Consider the following 18,696-nt stretch of genomic DNA (forward strand, 5'->3'; position numbering starts at 1 on the left):
CTCGTGGTTGGATTCCCGGAAGAATATTGGGAGGAGCGATTTCTTGTGGAACTCCTTGAAAAAAAAAAATGTAACTTCTGAAGAGCTTCCCCAAAAACCTTCAATACTCTAAAGAACACTCGGAGAAACTCCTGAAAGCATTCCCGCTGGAACTCTCTGAGAAATCAATGGAGGGAACTTTGAATGAATTCTCGGAGAATCTTAAACAAGTCTCGAAACGACGATTTGAATAAGGAATTATAGAAGAATTTCTCTAAGAAAGCCTTGGAATGAATGTCAGCACAATTTACGGTACAGTTTCCGGAGAAAACTTTGAAAGTAATTTACCGAAAGGACTTCCTACCTAGGGAATTCCTGAAAAATATGAGACTTTTCGAAAGAAGGAAATGCTCAGTGATATTTGTCTAATAAACTACCAAACGAATTATCGAAGGAATTACCAAACAAATTACCAAGGGGATTCCTTTAGGAGTTTTCAAACAAATTGATAAAGGAATAACTGCAGAAATTTTCAGAAAAATTAAAAATTGTTAAGAATTAACAAAGAAAAGTTCTTGAATCATTCCACAAGAATAAAATAATTTTGAAAGAGATCTTCAAAATTACTTCATGTACCATAAGGTGCACGGTATTGATGATATTTTCATCTAGCTGTTCCTTAGGATTCTCAACTTGGGATGCTTATAACTACATCCTTAAATAATCATAATTTCTTCTTCCGGAGTTTGAAAAGTATTGTCACGACCCCTCGGTCGGCGCTTCCTATTCAGTCGATTGTTCTTCAAGATCAACTATGGTCGTCGGGCGTAAAAGTCATTCTTGACAAAATTATGACTGATCGTTGCAGGTAGTATAGATGATAAGGAGAAAAGGCAAATTGAGAAGTGATGTGAAAACGTGGCCCGCAGTCGTGTTCTATATGAATTGATAAAATGCCTCATATTATTAATATTATTGTTTGCTATGAATTCCATTTAGTTAAGGACAGACTTGTTAGAATCCCAATATGGCCGCCACAATGGCCGACTTTGGAACCTACTCACGATGTTGAGGGCACAAATCTCTTAGGGCCGATTTCTTCACCCTGGCTTAGGCGTTAAGCCATGTTTAACTATATGGGTAAGCCTGGCTTACGAGTTAAGCCGAGGTGAAGAAATCGGCCCTTAGTAAACAAAACCAGCGTACCTGAGCTTCTTATTTTAAGCTCATTACAAGTGAGCAAGAACAGAATAATAAAATGCATTGTTGTTTGAAGCTTGCTTCTTGAGATTTGTGCGTCTGAAGTTTTGATGTACTGTTGAACCGGGATTTCAAGACGTTTGTCCTTAATACGTAAGGTAAACCTTATTCCATGAACTCTTAATTACAGTATATAACTGAATTCTAAATGCCACAGTTTGATGAATTAAATCGTAACCTATAATCGAGCAGAGTTTTATATATTCATACTGGAGAGATTTGGATTCGCAATCGAATTCCAATTCCGATTGAAGTGCGTATACTTATTTCAATTGCAATACTAGAGATACAAGTTTCTTTAATTAGCTCCAGGTAACTTCCAGAGTCGATCACTTAACCCTTAAAGGGGTGTCCCCGTTAAAAGAACAATGGGAGAGAACTAAATGAAAATGATCAAAATGGAATTAGAATAATGTGAATTAATGGGTCAAATTATTTATTTGTAGGATTATTTCTCGCGCTCAGTATCATACGGGCGTATCTACAATGATCGATTTCTCTTCGTCGATTTTCTCTTCGGCTAATATGTAACTTGACTTGCAAATCACGTTTGGTTGTTTTTGTTGTTTTAGATGCTAGTCCTAGTCGTCCTTTACCGAAACATACCGAGAGATCATCCGAATATTGGTCGTATTTTCCGGAATTATCCGAAGAGAAAATCGACGAAAAGAAATCGATCATTGTAGATACGCCTGTAGGATACTAAACGCGAGATTTTGCCTCTCGTAATAAAAAGGGGAATTAAGAAATCAGAAAACCTCTCGTTAATCACTCCTTGTTGACTAGAAAGCCAACAAGTATTTTTTGAGTAAAAAAGTTTAGAGACTCTACGTGAACTGTTCCATTCCAGTCTCCAATTAGTCTAGTGGTAAAGGCTATAGATTGCCAATCCAGAGATACCGGGTTCGATTCCCGTTCTAGTCTCGGGAAAATTTTCTCGACTCCCTCGACATTAGTGTATCATTGACCTTGCCTCACAGTACACAAAACCATGCACAATGGCAGGCAAAGAAAGCATTAATTGAAGTGCTATGGAAGTGCTCAAAGAACACTAAGTTGAAGAGAGGCTGGCCAAGTTCAAGTGAGAACGTCGAGTCACAAAGAAGAAGAAGAAGAAGACGTGAACTCTTCCAAGATCTTCGTTCAAGATTGTATATGGATTATGGATGTTCAAATAATTCATCTTCAATAGAAATAATTCAACAATCAGGCGCCTTGTAGCAGATTCTAATAGTTTACAGTGATAAGAATATACAACATAAAATTATCCACTTTAATTAATATTTATGGTTATTGAGAAATATTTCCTTCAATGCCGGCTCTTTTTTCAAACAAACGTATACACAGGAATGATGCCTTCTCCAGAGGGTACATAATAACGGAACGTTTTCTTTGTGAAAATGTCAGGCAAATATACAAACAGTTTATTCGTAATTAATCCTACGCATCCGAACAAAAAATCGTAATAAACCTATTGGATCGATCTTTACTAAACTATAACAAAAATATGCGAAAACGCATAAAACAATGCAAGGTCATACATGTTTTTATTTTTTCCAAAACATTACGCTCATCTGATGTATATTTATCCGTTTTGCAATCATTCATTTCTCACCAAAACTCCTGCAATCAATCAGTAGAAAAGTAAACATTCTAATGTTCACCACTCACGATAAATTCAAACCAATCCCCTCACCTCTTGTAGATGGCGACCCGTCAAGCGGTAATAGAAGTAAGTAGCAAGATATTGTGTAAAGTATCACTTTCAAAAACAAAAACATACCAAATAATACTTGCAACAGTGTGAACCAAACCAGTAGCTAAATTGATATAAATGTACTTAGAAAACGAAAACTTATAAACATTCGAGTGTGTAAATCTTTCTGCTGTAAATGTTAAACAATGGTCAGAAGAACAACATCATAATTGTTAAATGGTTCTACCTATAGCAAGCAAATTTTGCCAAGCAACACACACAACACAAGAAGGGCATTCCTCTCTTCTTAACATAAACTGAAAGCCTAGTTTTACCGGCTTAGTTGCTTTCAAAAAGCAACTTGAATCGTGCTGCCTCTGGTGTTCTTTTAAATTGATAGAAATCGTTACTATTTTTAACTTCCCCACGATGTTAGTTATTTCGTTTCTTTTAGCGCATATATAATAACCAAATTTGTTAGCTGTTTATCCCAAAACCAAGATATTCAAATCCAATATACATAATTCTATTTAACCTCTCTTTCTCTTTCAAATACCTGTGCCTATCCTCTGTCTGTTTATGTCTAGCTGTGCCAAACAACAGATATATCAATAACGACACAGAATGCGAACATTTGCCAAACCAGGTCACAGCAAATACATAACAATAACTATTGGAAACAATTACCACCTCAAAATACTAATTCAGGGTTGCCAGACAACAAAACATGCAGAACAGCAGAAAACTAATCATAACAAACATCAATCCACCTACCAGTCTGCTCTCCAGTAAACACTCGTTAGCAGTGCTTATTTTTTACTATTAATTTTTACCATATCAAAGATACCTCAAAGAAAGTGCGGCCCCTAAAAGACTGACCATTCTTTTCAAAATGACTATTGTATACGACTAGAAAATAATATCAGAACACATAAACGTATCTAAATGATTTTTTCACTTTTCTTATATCTATTTTACATGCAATGTCGCGGTTTTATCTTATTTAAAAATAACTGCCTATTATGGACCTACTTTTTGAAGTTTTACAATATAGAAAGAGAAAGAGAGTTCGACATAGGACTTGCAAAAAAAAAAACACTATATAACATTAAAAGAAGCAAAGCAAACGAAAGTACGCGTAAATAGCTTGTCACAAGACCGATGGCAGCACTTTCTTTGAAAGTGGTCATTTTCCTCAATATCGTTTCTACTGCTACTAAAATACCAAACTCCATATTTCTGTCTCCTATGTGTTTTAGCCACAGATTTCTCCCTATCTGTCACACAACTGTAGCTGCTCGTGAATGCATCCCAACCTCCACGTGTGTTCCGGATAGCGTTTTTTTACTCGCCTATAAATAGTTTTCTATATCCACGTTTTCTCTCTTCCTATCTACATTGTTTGTCGCACACGAACAGCAATCAGACATCCCTTGTGAACAGAAAAATATAAAATGCTACATCACCTATGAATCACAACAAAACACTGTCCCGAAAGACAAACACCTGAACGAACAACATATTTAACAACAGTCAACACCGATGATGGCCTGTGTCCCATTCGCCATCACATCAAATCACGACAGAGAGCCACTCTCAACTCAAATCGACAGCGGTGGTGAGCCTAAATGTAGACAAGCACAACATCCGGTTTCGTGAAGCAGACCAGCCAGCAGACCTCCATCATACCCCTGCTGTATCCTCAAGTTTCTAATTGATGTGTGTTTGACATGATTGTGTCAGCGTGGATCTTTCCTTTGGCGAAATCAAATATCCCCTTCCTCTGCTAGCACCACTTCAAAAATTCGTTACTGCCAAACCACATGGCTTCTATTGTGTGTGTGTCGTTCGGTGTGGTACCACTGCCATCCCCGCCATAGAGGAAAGCTCGTTAAACACTCACTCCATTGAAGTGAAGCCCACTTCACTGGCGCACGGGCGGAGTCGAACCTGTCCTACCCGCCCTACCTATCCACCCTTGACATTCAGGCTATTGGCTTACGACGAGGAATCCCCGGATTCCGATTTGGCTTTTAATTGAGTGTCGCACCCATCTTCACATCACATCATCGTCACCGTCGGTCTTCTGGTCTCGCCTTCGCCAGCCAAGTTGGGCTCTGTTACCAGTTGGTTTCCAATGAATTTCCCCGCAGTCAATCAAGGCGTCGTCATGCTAGCACAGCGACGGGAATCATGGAGGGGAGAACAACTCTTGAATACTTCACTTGGTGCCAATTCGGTTTCAGCAATAAACGTCATCTGCAGATGGCTCTGTGATGGAGATTGCTACGGGATGGGTTGTTACTTCAATGCCTTCTTCGGCTTTTAAATGGGTGTAGTTACCGAAGTATAATAAATTCCATGTGTGAGAGAAGTTGTTGGAAACAGCAGTCTTCTTGGCAACTTGTCAATCGTCAAAATCATCGTTTTTTAATTATGTAGATCGAAGGTGTGTCATTCCAACCGTAATCCAAAGGTTTTGCTTCCCTTGATCCGGTTGACCACCATTCCCTCTTAGGGTTGGCGTCTTGGGTTTCCGTGTCCCTTGCGCGTTTCGTAACCGACTTGGTAGCCTGGTTACACGCGCTGGCCCTCCCCTTTATTCCTCTTTGGATTTTCGCCCGCCTCGGCTTTTCGCCTGGGCCGCATCTCCTCGGCAAGTTTCGACAATGCAGCTCGAGCCGTAGGGCAGCTTGACTTCTCCGCTACGGCTCCGACTAGTTGCATGGTTTCGTACTGCATCGTCGCGTTGCCAGCAAAGAGGAAGCTGTTCATTTTGGTGGACCGCTTTTCCCTGCTCGCATCAGCCGCACACCGCTCTTCGACCAGGAGGTCATACTCCTTCTTGGCCAGAGCCAGCGATTTGCGGAGCTTCAGCATGCCCTATTTTAGGTCCTTACTGATGGTAGTCCACCCGCTAGTGTAGCCGATCAGCTCGTACAGATGTTCGGCAACTACCAACATCTTTGGTAGACCGCTCCTGTTGCGGTTCAGCACCCGCGTCATTCATCGGCCGGTGCTGCGTCGCCTCGTGCTCCTCCTGTTGAACCTCCTGCCACCAGCCCTCGTAGTGGCGACCTCACCAGTTCTCCTCACGCTAACGGGTTCAACGCCGTTACCTCTGCCTCTCCACTCTCGATCACATGGTTTATGGATTTAGTAGTCATTTCGGTTCGGTCCTCCTTATAGTCGCTATCTCTCACTGTCAACGAAGTAGTCGCCAATAATCCTGGTGGTTATCAATGCAAGCAGGGCGGCCACCCGAGGATGACACGCACTGAGCTCAGAGCCAGATCAGCACTTATCAGGAGTGTTCATCTGAACCTACTTCCACCCAGTTAGTTTCCAAGGCTGGGTACAGGTCAGGAACGTACTTCAGGGTCACGCCACGGTTTTATGGGACAAAAGACAGCGCCGATATTAGCCCATTCGCCGTTTAATGTTCACCCGACCTTACTAAGAGGATAGAATGCCGTCGCTACCAGCTAACTTGTGCGTAGTTACCTAAGCTTGCATCGTATCAGTTACACATTACAAAGCAAGGCCAGTAGGCCGTAATCAGGAACTTACTGGCGTCGTTCCTGATGTGCCCGAGGCACTCCTAGCTGGGCTGTGTCACTTTGGAAGCGGTATTTTATCGCTTGTAAAGAGTTGCTTCCGGATTTGTGGACGTCTAGGCTTACTTGGTTTGAACAATCCACATGCCCCGGTGCTCGGTCACCTCCCGGTGTCAAAGGTGGTAAGTCCACACTGGTATGTGGCTATGGTTCGCTTAGAAAAGAATCCTAGGCTCCCAGATAGGATTGTGTTTAACCATATTAGCAAAAAACGTCGTCCATAATGTATTATTAGAATGATCTAGTTCTAGGTTATCTTCAGAGATTCCTCTAGATCTTTTGCGATTATTCAAAGATCTTCTTATGGAATTTCTCCAAAAATGATTCTGCTATTACATTTCGTGAAAAGCCGCTTGATTATCAATATAAATTGCCGCAATTGCTTCGGGAATTTATTTTGTGATTAACTAAAGAATAATAATATCATAAATGCCCACTCCGCTGATGATCGGGGGGACACTACCGCAGCGCTATCTGTGGATGAAAGTTCAATCTTCATGCGGTAGTGTATGTTACTGATTGAATGCGAACACCAAAACATACGCACACCACCTTTTATAACATATCACAAACACTGATACAGAGAGCTGCCAACATGCTACGCTTATGTCGAATTCGTTTTTGAACCTGGGTTGGAACTGGATTGGCGGAAAATGTGTAAACAAACAAACGTCAAACAAACTTTAGTACAAGCGAAACCGAAGTCGGGTTGGGGTTGAAACTGTGATCTCATCCAGTTCCAACCCAGGTTGGAACTGAATCAAAAACGAATTCGACATTAGAGAGCGTCACTTGTTTTGTCGCTTGACGTTTACATAGAAAAAGATAAGAGATGGCATTATTTCTAGTTTTATTCTTTGGATTAACTCAATTGTCCTTTTTAAATTCCTGAGATTCCAGCAAGAGTTACTTCTGAGGTACATCCAGGATTTTCTTCTATCATTGTTTTAAGTTCGTCTAGGAAGTTCCTTCTAGAATTCCTCCTGGATTTCCATCTGGTATTCCCGCAAAAGTTTCTTTTAGCATTCTAGTAAGAGTTGTTTTTGTAATTTATTTCAGAAATTTAATCTTGATCTCTTCCAAAGAGTTTTGGCTGGATTCTCTCCAAAATAGTGATTGGAATTTCTCAAGAATTTTCTAATGGGATCCTCCAGAAGTTCGATCTAGAAATGCTCCAAGAGTTGCTTCTGAAAATCTTCTATTGTTTCTATTGGAAATCCACCAGGAATTTTTCAAGAGTTCTTTCGGAAAATTCACTTTGATTTTTTGGGAATCATCCAGTAGTTCGTTCTAGAAATCTTCCTGGTGTTTATTTTGGAAATCCTCTAGTAGCTTCTTGTGGAAATCCGCAGGAGTTCCTTCTGGTAATCCTCTAAGGGATCTTTCTGAGACTCCTCCAGAAGTTCCATCAAGGAGCCCTCCTGAAATTCCTTCCGTAAATCTTCCAGAAGTTCTTTTTGGTATTTCTCCTGGATTACCTTGTTTCCCTGAAGAAATCCGGAGTGATTTTTTAAGCCCCCGGATAATTGAGTCCAACCTGCATCCTGATCAGTTAGAATATTCATGTGCACAGCCTATAAGGGGCTGTTCATAAACCACGTGGACCAAAATTTGGCTATCTCAGACCCCCCTCATCCCTCGTAGACTTTTTTCCATACAAAAATTTGAATTTTTTTGTGGAGCGTAGACTTTGGCTACACCCACCCCCCTGCCCCCAAAAAGTCTACGTGGTTTACGAACGGTCCCTAAGCAACAATGGTAATGTAACAATATTTTGAGTGATATCAGCGCATGACGGGGTCTCAACTTCTTCATTCTACTATAACATGCTCTCATCGTGGTGCCAAGCAATTTAGTTTTGCTTTATGTATGATGAATACCAAATGTCGTAGTTTACTTATTATAAGAACATTTCTTACCGACATAGTAAAATCTGCTTGCATTCGGCCTCACAATCCTGCGTCGAGAGTGGCTCACATCTACATACACAGAACAAAATAATTAAGATCAAGTCAACGAACTACAATGACTTCAAAGTTTTCCTCTATTCTAAATAACTGAACTATTACTATACATTTTCTCGCATATTAACTAGTCCTTTTATCCATTTAATAAAAAAAAAACTAATCCAAATATTAACTAACATGTGATGTTCTTTTTTCTCATTTCATTTTCAAACCCACCATTTGCTAACAACTACTAACAACAACAACAATGTCCACCTCTTCCACCGTTGGAATCGCGAAACAGAGTTGAAAAACTCCATAGAGACGCAGGTGAACGAGATCAAAACGCAGATCGAGGGAAAATGCTCCTTACAGTGATTATTCATCATCCGTATTCAGCAGTATATTCAATAATATTAACTCTAATTTAAAGAAATAAAAAGGAATAACAGAAATAAGCAGAATGCAAATATTATAGAACAAAAAAAAAAACAAAATAGTAATTATTTAAAGAAAGTGAAACCACATGAAAAACAAATGATTAAAACAAAAAAAAAGTATTTAAATGTAAAGTTTTAAATTGAAAAATTCAACAGAGAAAAAAACCAACAGAAAAAAAACAAAAACCCATAATGTATAAGCAGCATTATTCACCACCACCACAACCACACTCACAAACGAAAACACGCAACCAACGACAGGCAATCCAGATGAGCAACAGAAACCCAACCATTACCGGCACCGTTTGAAGCGTAAAACCCATGTAATATGAGTGTGCGAACACCACACAAGCCGCAACATCAACAACAACAGCAAATAGCGACGACGACACAAGCAGCACCATCACGATCACCACCATCACCAATAGGAACAGTAACAAAAAGCATTGTTTAAAACACACAACATGGAAACATCACAAAGCAAAAGGAAGAAGCTCATGTAAGTTCATTGAATCCAGAAAAAAAACGCGATACACAATAGAGAGCAGATGCAAATACATTGTTAAATAGGGACACCCAGGTGAATCAACTGATTAAGAAATAAAAGTGAAGAAAAATGTGATTATTCAAAAACAAAACAAAAGAGAAAAACATAAAAAAGGAGAAGCATTTACCTTTTCGATTTTCGAGTCTTTCCGTTCGAAACCGTTTTTCGTTGGTGTAAGGAACAGAAGTTTAGACGCTAAATCAAACAAAACAAACTAGAATTGCTTCGCAGTATTCGTGTGCCAGAACAAAATGGATAGAACGCACCAGCAAAGATCCACCAGGAACGGAACGATGAACAAGCGACAAGCATTTGTGATAAAAAGCATGTTTGTTTGTAGTTGAGATAAAATTAGAAACGCAAATGAGGAGGATTTGTAGCTACGATCCAGAGAAAGGATTTCCTGTATTCTTAGGTCCCTTTTTTTAAGTTTGGTTTCCAATGGTTTTTAAAAATAAAAGAAAAAAGGCATATGCCATTCCAAATAAACTAAAAACGGAAAACAGTTTAGAACAATGAATCTAACTAAACTCTTAGCGTTAGTACGAGTCATATATATTTAGCTTGAAATTCGTTGAAAGTTTGGCAAATGTTGTAAAACAAAGTTATAAGCCTCTGGTTGATAAAAGAGAACCGAAAAATGTACTCGATACAAACCTTAGGTAAACTGCTCCTTTTGAACACATGAAGAAACAGTGCCGAGTATTCCAAGCGTTTATTATTAAAACTAGTAAAAGAAAAACTCGAAAGTAATCACATTGGCAGTAGTTTACAGGTTATTTGCTGTTACTAGTTGAATTTTTATTTAACGAGAAATGTTGGAAGAGTATTGTGTTTAGTACGATACATCAATAGAAGAAGCAGTCGTTCATCCCAAATTCCCAGCTCCCGAGCCAGAGGAGAAATAGAACGCGTTTATCGCCATCGAATTGATGTGTTTCTAAGAATATTTTTCCAAGTGCACTTCGAGACTTTATTCAGTCTCTTTGAATGAACAAAAAATCACCAACCCAAGTGCACCCCAGACATTAAATGCTAATACTTGACTTCTTTGGATGAAATGCTTCCTCCTTTTCTGTCGCCTGGTTCTATTTCATGTCATAACCTAACATTTTTTGTGGCCATAGCTCTGCTTCATCAGTCTCAATTTTGCTTCATAACATTCTTAATCTCGATAAACGATTGAACTGTGCTACGGGAAAGTTGAAGCAGTGGTGTACGACTGACAACATTGTTCATCTGCCATTTTTGACAGATACAAGTGTTACAGAGAGTAAAGCTTTCCTGGTGTTGAATAATTTCTAATTGTTTAATGAATTTTTAAAATTTCAGATATCGATGTACATTCTTCTCTGTTTCAAAATTGCATGGATTCTGATTTTCTCAGCATTTTCTATTCTCCACGTCTATTCATCGGATAACAGTACAACCAGAACTTCATTCGCGATCTCTTACTGCACCCGTCGTATTCTGTTGAATGTTTATGTCGCGCTCATTGATGTCGTGTCGCTAGTAGTAAATGTATTGATAACAAAGGCAAAAAGCAAATACGTTAATCTACTGACAGCAGCGAAACTCAAACGGTTTTATCTGTTGATCTGTTGACAACCACCCAAAACAACAACAACACATTACAGCTAGTAAACAAAAACAAACAGTATGTTTATCTCTCTATCCTATCGTTAGAAATCATTGATTAGCAGAAAACGAAAGCAAATATTGAATGAAATTAGCGAAAAACAAACTCATAATCTCTTAACATTTATCTTCAAATTCTCTTCCTAACTATTGAAAACAAACAACTTTCCCAAAACCAATCGGCTTTACCTAGAGTAAAGTGCAGTGTTCTGTTTCTGTATGTACTTCATCTGAAAATCTTTACGCAACACAACTATAATCAGGTTTCCACATGCAGAAAAATTTCTTCAAAAGAGAAACGCTTACAGCGCTTCCCTACCATTTCGAATAGAGAAACTCAGTTTCGAATTCACAGTGTATCGAAATCACAAACACAGCTTTCACATTGTAAACCCAGACAAGGAAGAAACCCGATCGAATAACCCAGCAATGACAGTTAAGCGAAAATGAAAACAAGACAACGTTTGTTTATAATTGTTGAAGAGAATTAAATGAAAAAGTTACACATTAAAAATAAAACACAAAAAACTGTTAAACCTCTGTTTTATTTGTTTCCATCGCTTTCATCACCCGGACACGTCACCGGCACCATGACACATTTACATCAATAACTATACATTCTTCACCACAGGTCCCCCATCTTCAACTACATATATAGAGAACATTTCTGAAATGTGCTACTGACGCAAGGACTGATTGTTCGCGTCAGAACATTTCCACCGCAAAAATTCACCACCATTAGCTTCTGCGAGCAGTTCTCGCGCATCAAAAATAACAATTCACCACCATAGCTCGAGTGAAATAAAAAGACAAGAAACATTCAAATACAATATGTGTGTCAATTATTATTACCATTAAAAGAGGAAAAACGATAAAAATATATATATTTAGGAATATAACGAAAAACCTACAAGTAGAACAGCATTATCTGGAGTTGCGAAAAGAGCAAAAGAATGGAATTTTACCGCACTTGAGACGTGATTGGCTTTATCATACACTTATCCAAGCACACTCACAAAGTTGAGAAAAGTGTCAAAAGTATCATCGTCGCAGTCAAAAACACTCAAGTTGCCCTCTAGTGCGACGAAATTGCAGGAACGCTCCGGTGTGACAATTTATCAGAGGAAATATTATTGCATCTTCCAGTTATGCAGCAGTTGAACAGTAAAACCATTTATAGTAGCGTATATCAATTTAGCAGGAACCCAATTGGCCGGTCTTGAATCGCAAACCGCAAATCCTAGCCAGAGAATCTTATCTACAAATGCACCATAAAATGTAACATTTAACATCGTTGATCTTTTTGTTAAAGTTGCAATCTCTATTTTAGTTGTCTCGTTAGTTGATTTACGCTATCTTAATGCACCGCATCTCCTGAAAAAGAATACTAAAATATTCATTCTAACGGATTCTACGCCGCAAGTATCATTCTAAAACAACTATCTAACCTAACATACCAATGCTAAATCCAACACACGAAAACACAAACAATACACCATTGAATCGAAATCACTCACTTATCAGCTACTCCTATTGTTCTTTCCTCCTTTCAAAACTATAACTTCAGAAAAGAATTAACAGAGAACCCACACAAATCCAATAACAGAGTAAAACAAAAGCAATGATGCCTAGCACGGGGCCCTGATTTATCCCGCGCGCGGTCATACTTATAATCCCTTAAGCGAAAACAAAAAAAAAATACCAAAGACGACAAGAACGCTAAAACCTAAGTAAAATTGAGAAATGAGTAAAATCAGAATAATGGAAATTAATAACAACTGCAAGGAAATATCAATTTTCAATATCAAGAGTGTGACATAACCAAAGCATGAAGAGAAAAATGAAAGCAAGCAACACCTCCCAATCATTTCCCTCAGAATGCAAATAAACCGAGAAGCGTCTTTGATGTTGTTTTCTGTGTTTTCTTTATCAATCTGTGTCCTTTCTGAATATGTGTGTGTGTGTATGTGGGAGAATGAGCGTAAAGTCATGCACATGTATGTGTTCTCATCATCGGTGTTCGATGTTGTTGTCTTATCTTCTAGCTGTCTAGTCTTTTCGCTATGAATATCTGTGTCGATGTTACTTTTTACTGTTGTTATCTACATGTAATAGTTGGCTGTGCCCTTACTTTGGCTCTATGTGATAGAATCTTCAAGTGATCATAGCCTACAGGACTGAAACAAGGGCAACATGTTAAGTTGTTTCACTGACCCTATGAATCTTTGCGCTGATAAGATGTTGCTTTTGATGTATCGATGTGGGTTGAGCTGTAAGACCGGAACTTCAAAAAAGAATGGTAAGTAAAGATTCGTCAGAACCCACAAGTTGCTACTGTTACGGTATATTCTATTTTTTCCCAGATATTCAACCAATTTCGCTGATTTTTATTTCGGATCTTAATAAATTTGGCTGAACAAATTAATGACTTTCAGCAAAGTTTGCTGAAAATAACATTGTCGCAGTTGAAACCCGAAGTTTTCTCACACGCGATAATCATTTTTTTTTCCAAATCCATACGGGAAACCTAACGTCGGACGTAGTGCACTGCGTAGCGGATCTAGCGCACTTTGCCCGACGTACGGTTTGGTAGAAACATCAACTTTCGCATGTCAAAAATTCCGATTTTCAACTGCACGAACAATAACATTGTGATGAAGTTAAACAGAGCGTTGAGGCAAATGCATCAACCCGTTTTATTAAGGGAGACAAAGACTAGACTATGTTCTAAATCATGCATTTGGCTTCACGTTTAAAGGATCAGTCGAAAAAAGCGGAAAAACAAAGCATTTTCAGGCTTGCTGATCTGCTAGATACTCGGATCTGTGATCTTGAAAATTGCAATGAATGGCGACCATTTTTTGATTTGATCAACCGTCTTCTTAAACGCGTTTGGTGTGTATGCAAAATAACATTTAGCAAAAAGCGTATATTCTTTATAATTTTGTCATTTACTCGTTGTAAAAAAATCGAATCCAACAGCCATGGTCATGCTGAACACTATAGGCTATAGGAACCCTTCTTTTCGATTCAACCCTTATATATTGGTTGGGTTTGCCGATATTTTGCGATCCAACCAGAGCAGGTTTTCATGTGTCAAAGTGAATAGAGAACGAAAATGGTGCAAAATCGCTAGATAGACCACCATTCGTATGTTCAATCGTTTTGGTGTCCTTCACAACAAGTACGAGGACTTCTGCGCCGAAAACACCAAAACTACTGGCGGAGGTATACGAGCGTTCGCGCCTAAAAATTTTCGCGCAGCGCATAATAGAAAGAATCCACCGAAACAAAGCGCGAGAGCAAAATCTCAGCTCAACGTTGCACAATCTCTTATAAACTTCTAACGGTTTTGTTCTTGCTCACTTACCATAAGCTTATCATTTGGAATAAAGACATTTGGCATAACGGTCATTATGCATAATGTACACTTGGCAAAACAAATAAGGGTGCATTTCGATTATGCCAAATGGCTTTATGCCAAACGACTTTATGCCAAATGGCCTTATGCCAAATTACTTTATGCCAAATGTCCCAGCTTAAAGTAACCGTAGACTTTGGACAGACCAAACTCCCAATGTAATTTTGGATGTATTTGAATTGGTTGCATGAATTTCTGGATTCATTGGATTCATGACAATGTGTGAGTGATTGCAATGGAAGATCCTTGGATTGGAGCAGTATGGCCAACTTTCAAAGATGATGGATGTGTTAAGAAACGGGTTAGATTCTGATGTTTATGTAGCCATTCATAGTGCTCTAAACGCATCTGGAACCTTTTCTGCTGCTGCAATTACGTATTCGTCCTCTGGCTGACTGGTTCGGTTGATGAGTTAACCGTAACAGTAAATCTCGAAATAGTTGTTCAAAATTGTGAGTATCCAGCGTTTGTAGTTGGTATCGGGATAGATGGTTTTAATTGTCTGATGACTGACTCTATTTCAAGCAGCGAGAAGCTAGTTATATTGATGTCACAAACGTCAGCAGGAACATGCTCAAGTGCCTCATCAATTTGCTGTTTCGTAATCTCACCAGTCGTGAAAACACTAGAAAAGTGCTGGGCAAACAGATTGCAGTTTCATCTAGGGAGGACGATGTAGATTCGCCATACACCATTTGCGCGGGAAGTCCAGATTCCTTGCGTTTCTCGTTGACAAACAACCAGAACCGTTTCGGATTAGTTTTCAAATCCCTCTGCTTTCGTAGCACATAACCTGAATAAAGGTAGCGATTTTAGCTCCGGTAACGACTGCTGGCTCTCGAGAAATTTCGTTTCGGAAATTCGTTACGATTGCGGCAATATATCTTTAATGCACACAGATCGAAAAAAGGGTGTAAAATTCTGTGATATATGATGCACATGATTGGAGCGCGGGATGTCACAGAAGTTTACATGACATATCATGTAAAAGCCATAAAATATCATGTAAACTTCCATTATATGTCATATAATTCAGCATGACTCTGTGTGTTTACATGACATATAACACAAATTTACATAATATATCATGTAAACCTTCATAACACTAAGTTTACATGACTAAACCAAAGTTTACATGACGTGTAAATCTCACTATTTTTATCTGTGCAGAGGCTCTTTTACGTTTCAGCGTTCGAAGTCTAGAGTTAGACCAAATCGGCTTTGGCTTCTTGCGTGATTTAGGCGCAAACTGCGTTAGGAGATCATTTAAGCGTCGGTTGAAAAGTTCAACGATACTATCAACATCAGGCGCTTCCATAGCAGACCAGTCAATAGCTAGTAGAGCTGCATTAAGACCCGCATAATCAGCACGGCAAAAATCAAGCTTCCTTTCATCCAGAACTTCCTCAAAGCGAACCAATGGAGGGCAAGTCAAAGTGATTAAGAGAGGAGAGTGAAGCTGATCAATATCGACCAGCGCGTCGGGAGTCAGCATAATGTCGCACTGATTAAGTGCAATACTGATGACAAACGTCAAATCTAATGTACGATTCAAATTTGTAATATGGTTGATCTGGTTCATATCCACAATCGTCATACCCTCAATAAGCGCAGTGTTTGCTGAGTTGAATGTAGAATTGTCCGTATCAATGCAAGCCGGTCCGGATCCAGTAGCTTTCCAAAGCAAACCGGGTTGGTTATAGTCGCCAAACACAAGAAAGAAATCCTGAGGCTTAAAGCTTTTCGGAAATTTCTGAGATACTATCAACATGACGTTCAATAAGTGCAGCGGAGCTAGAGACATCTGGGGGAATGTCCAACATCCCACGACACCCAGTCACGACACCCAGATAAATTTTCCTAGATCCACCGTTCAGACAAACCCAAACCTGTCCTAAGCCGCAGTTATTCTCGACGATCAATTCAGACGAACTGAACCGATTTGAAACTGCAATCAACACTCCGCCGCCTCGAGTCTTGCCCGTAGCTCTACGATCACGATCAAAACGAAAAACTGTGTATCCGTTTCCAAACAGTTGACAGGAATTGAAATAATCGTTCAGCTACGTCTCGGTGAGGACCACGATGTCGAGTTCTGAATCGCAGACAGCAGTATAAAGTAGGTCAATCTTCGTACGTAGACCCCTTACGTTCTGGTAGTAGATGCTGATATTGTCGATATTCATATTATCCTGGGAAGAGTTGTCATTTGATTGTGGTGCAGTATCATAGCTTTACCTGACGAAACAGAGTTCCCAACTGTTTCAAAATTGGCATCATCGCAGGGGAGATGGGCTGGCATCTTACGAGAGGGGTTGTTCTTGTAGCAGATGCTGATGCTGTCGTTATTCACGTTGTCCTGGGAAGAGTTGTCATTTGACTGTGGTGCAGTATCTAAGGCTTCGACGGGACATATACTCTTAGCTTTACCTGACGAAACAGGCTTCCTAACTGTTTCAAAAATGGTATCATCGCAGGGGGGATAGGTCAGCATCTTACGAGAGGTGTTCTGAAAGGCATTTCCGCTTAAGTGTTGTGCAGCAACTACTACTTCAGAAGGACATATACTATTCTTTATGTTACCTGACAAAGCAGGGTTCACCGCTGCTGTTGAATAGTACTCCTCATCCAGTGAATCATCTATTGTAGCTCGTCCACCGTTGATCAATTTTGATTGCTATATGGAATAGTCGATTCGTTGGCGCGATCGTTGTAGTCGTTTCTGGTATATCAGACAATCAACACTCCATGCCGAATGACACACATCTAGTTGTTCTTCTGGCGCTGCCTTCATTTGACGATTCTTCAAATCACAGTTAACACATTTACATTTTAAAAGTCGAACGTACACTCATGTGCCTCATGCGGTTCATCACATTTTGGACAGCATTGCGGTTTGCTGCAGGAAGATGCTATGTGCCCGTACTCAGAACAGTTGAAGCATCGGTTAACATTGATTACCTCAGTAACTTGACATTTATCCCATTCGATCATGACTCGGCGCATTTTAATCAGCATGTCGAATGTACAAGCATCGACTTCGAGAACTGCAGACATGGTGTTGTTCTTTGCTCTCACGTTCTTAATAATCCGTATCACCTTTAACTTAGCGGACTCAGGGACTCCGTTCTGTTTCTTTAAAGAATCTTGCATTGCAAGTCATTTTCGTTGAGTTCTGCTGAAAAAACCGAATTTTTCACTCTGGGGCGAAGCGCTTCCTGCAAACTGATATCGTATGTGCCAGATAGCTTGTCATTAGCGACCCGTTGCATTTTCAACGCGATATCACTATTCTCACAGCGGACCTCGACTTCTCCGTTTTCACGACATCGGATGTCTTTTACAGCAAACTGCGATGGATCCAGGTTCACACGAATATCTTTTTTTGACACTTCAGCACTTTGTTGACTTTTCGGTTTGAAAAGTACAGTTTCCTCGAGCCGTCGGATAGCACCTGATTTAGGAGTGGGAGTTACCACTGTCGTTGACGAAGATTGATCCTGTCTGCGCTCCGGGTTCAAGATTCGTCTCTTTCCCGATCTTAACACGCCAGCGTCGGACACAACAGCAGCGATGGGAGTTGTTTGCTTAGTGGCTCTGGTTATCGGGTTTCTCGGTATGTTAAGGCGACGACGGGTAACGGCAGCGTAAGAGTTCATCGTTTCGTTCGTCCCGGATGCCTCCCGGGGAGAATCCGCGGGCCCAGCAGTCGGATATGCTGGCGAGGACATGTTCATTGTTGCACAGTGAGATGCACCGCAACCCGTTGACAGAAGAGAGATTTCCTAAAATCGTCAAGCTGACTGGCAATCATTTGTTTTGTCCGCTCTTCGGAAGCAGTAATTGCATCATACACACCAAACGCTTTCAGTAATATTTTGCTGAATTTTGCCGAGCTGAAGGGTTTAGCAAAATTTTTTGCTGAACTTTCGGCAAAGTTTGCTGAATTTCAACAAAACGTTACTGGTGATCAGCAGAGTTTACTGAACAATTCAGCAAAATTCTGCTGAATTTCAGCAAAATGTTTACTGAAACCTTCAGCTCGGCAAAATTCAGCAAAATTTTGCTGAAACCCTCAATCGATTTTTGGTGTGTACAGCTGTGAAATTTTCGTTAGCATTTCAGAACATGTTTTCTGCACTTCGTTTAGGC

The 18,696-nt window shown here is 39.7% G+C and overlaps 1 protein-coding gene across 7 annotated transcripts in view; it reads left to right on the forward strand.

Moving 5' to 3' along the window:
* The window catches only part of LOC109430375 (complexin), a 596,174-nt gene extending 583,141 nt beyond the window's left edge, over positions 1–13,033 (forward strand). For 5 of the 7 annotated variants that reach the window (XM_062846307.1, XM_062846308.1, XM_019706433.3 and 2 more), the window contains 2 exons: positions 2,945–2,971; positions 8,803–13,033. In XM_062846307.1, coding sequence (XP_062702291.1) covers positions 2,945–2,971; positions 8,803–8,876 — 101 coding nt within the window. In that variant the 3' untranslated portion in view covers positions 8,877–13,033. The remainder of the gene's footprint in view (positions 1–2,944; positions 2,972–8,802) is intronic. The other 2 variants (XM_062846309.1, XM_062846310.1) reach the window with 1 other exon arrangement.
* Positions 13,034–18,696: the final 5,663 nt, after the last annotated feature.

The sequence above is a fragment of the Aedes albopictus genome, chromosome 1 (genome assembly GCF_035046485.1).
Source record: "Aedes albopictus strain Foshan chromosome 1, AalbF5, whole genome shotgun sequence".
NCBI classification, from domain to species: domain Eukaryota; kingdom Metazoa; phylum Arthropoda; class Insecta; order Diptera; family Culicidae; genus Aedes; species Aedes albopictus.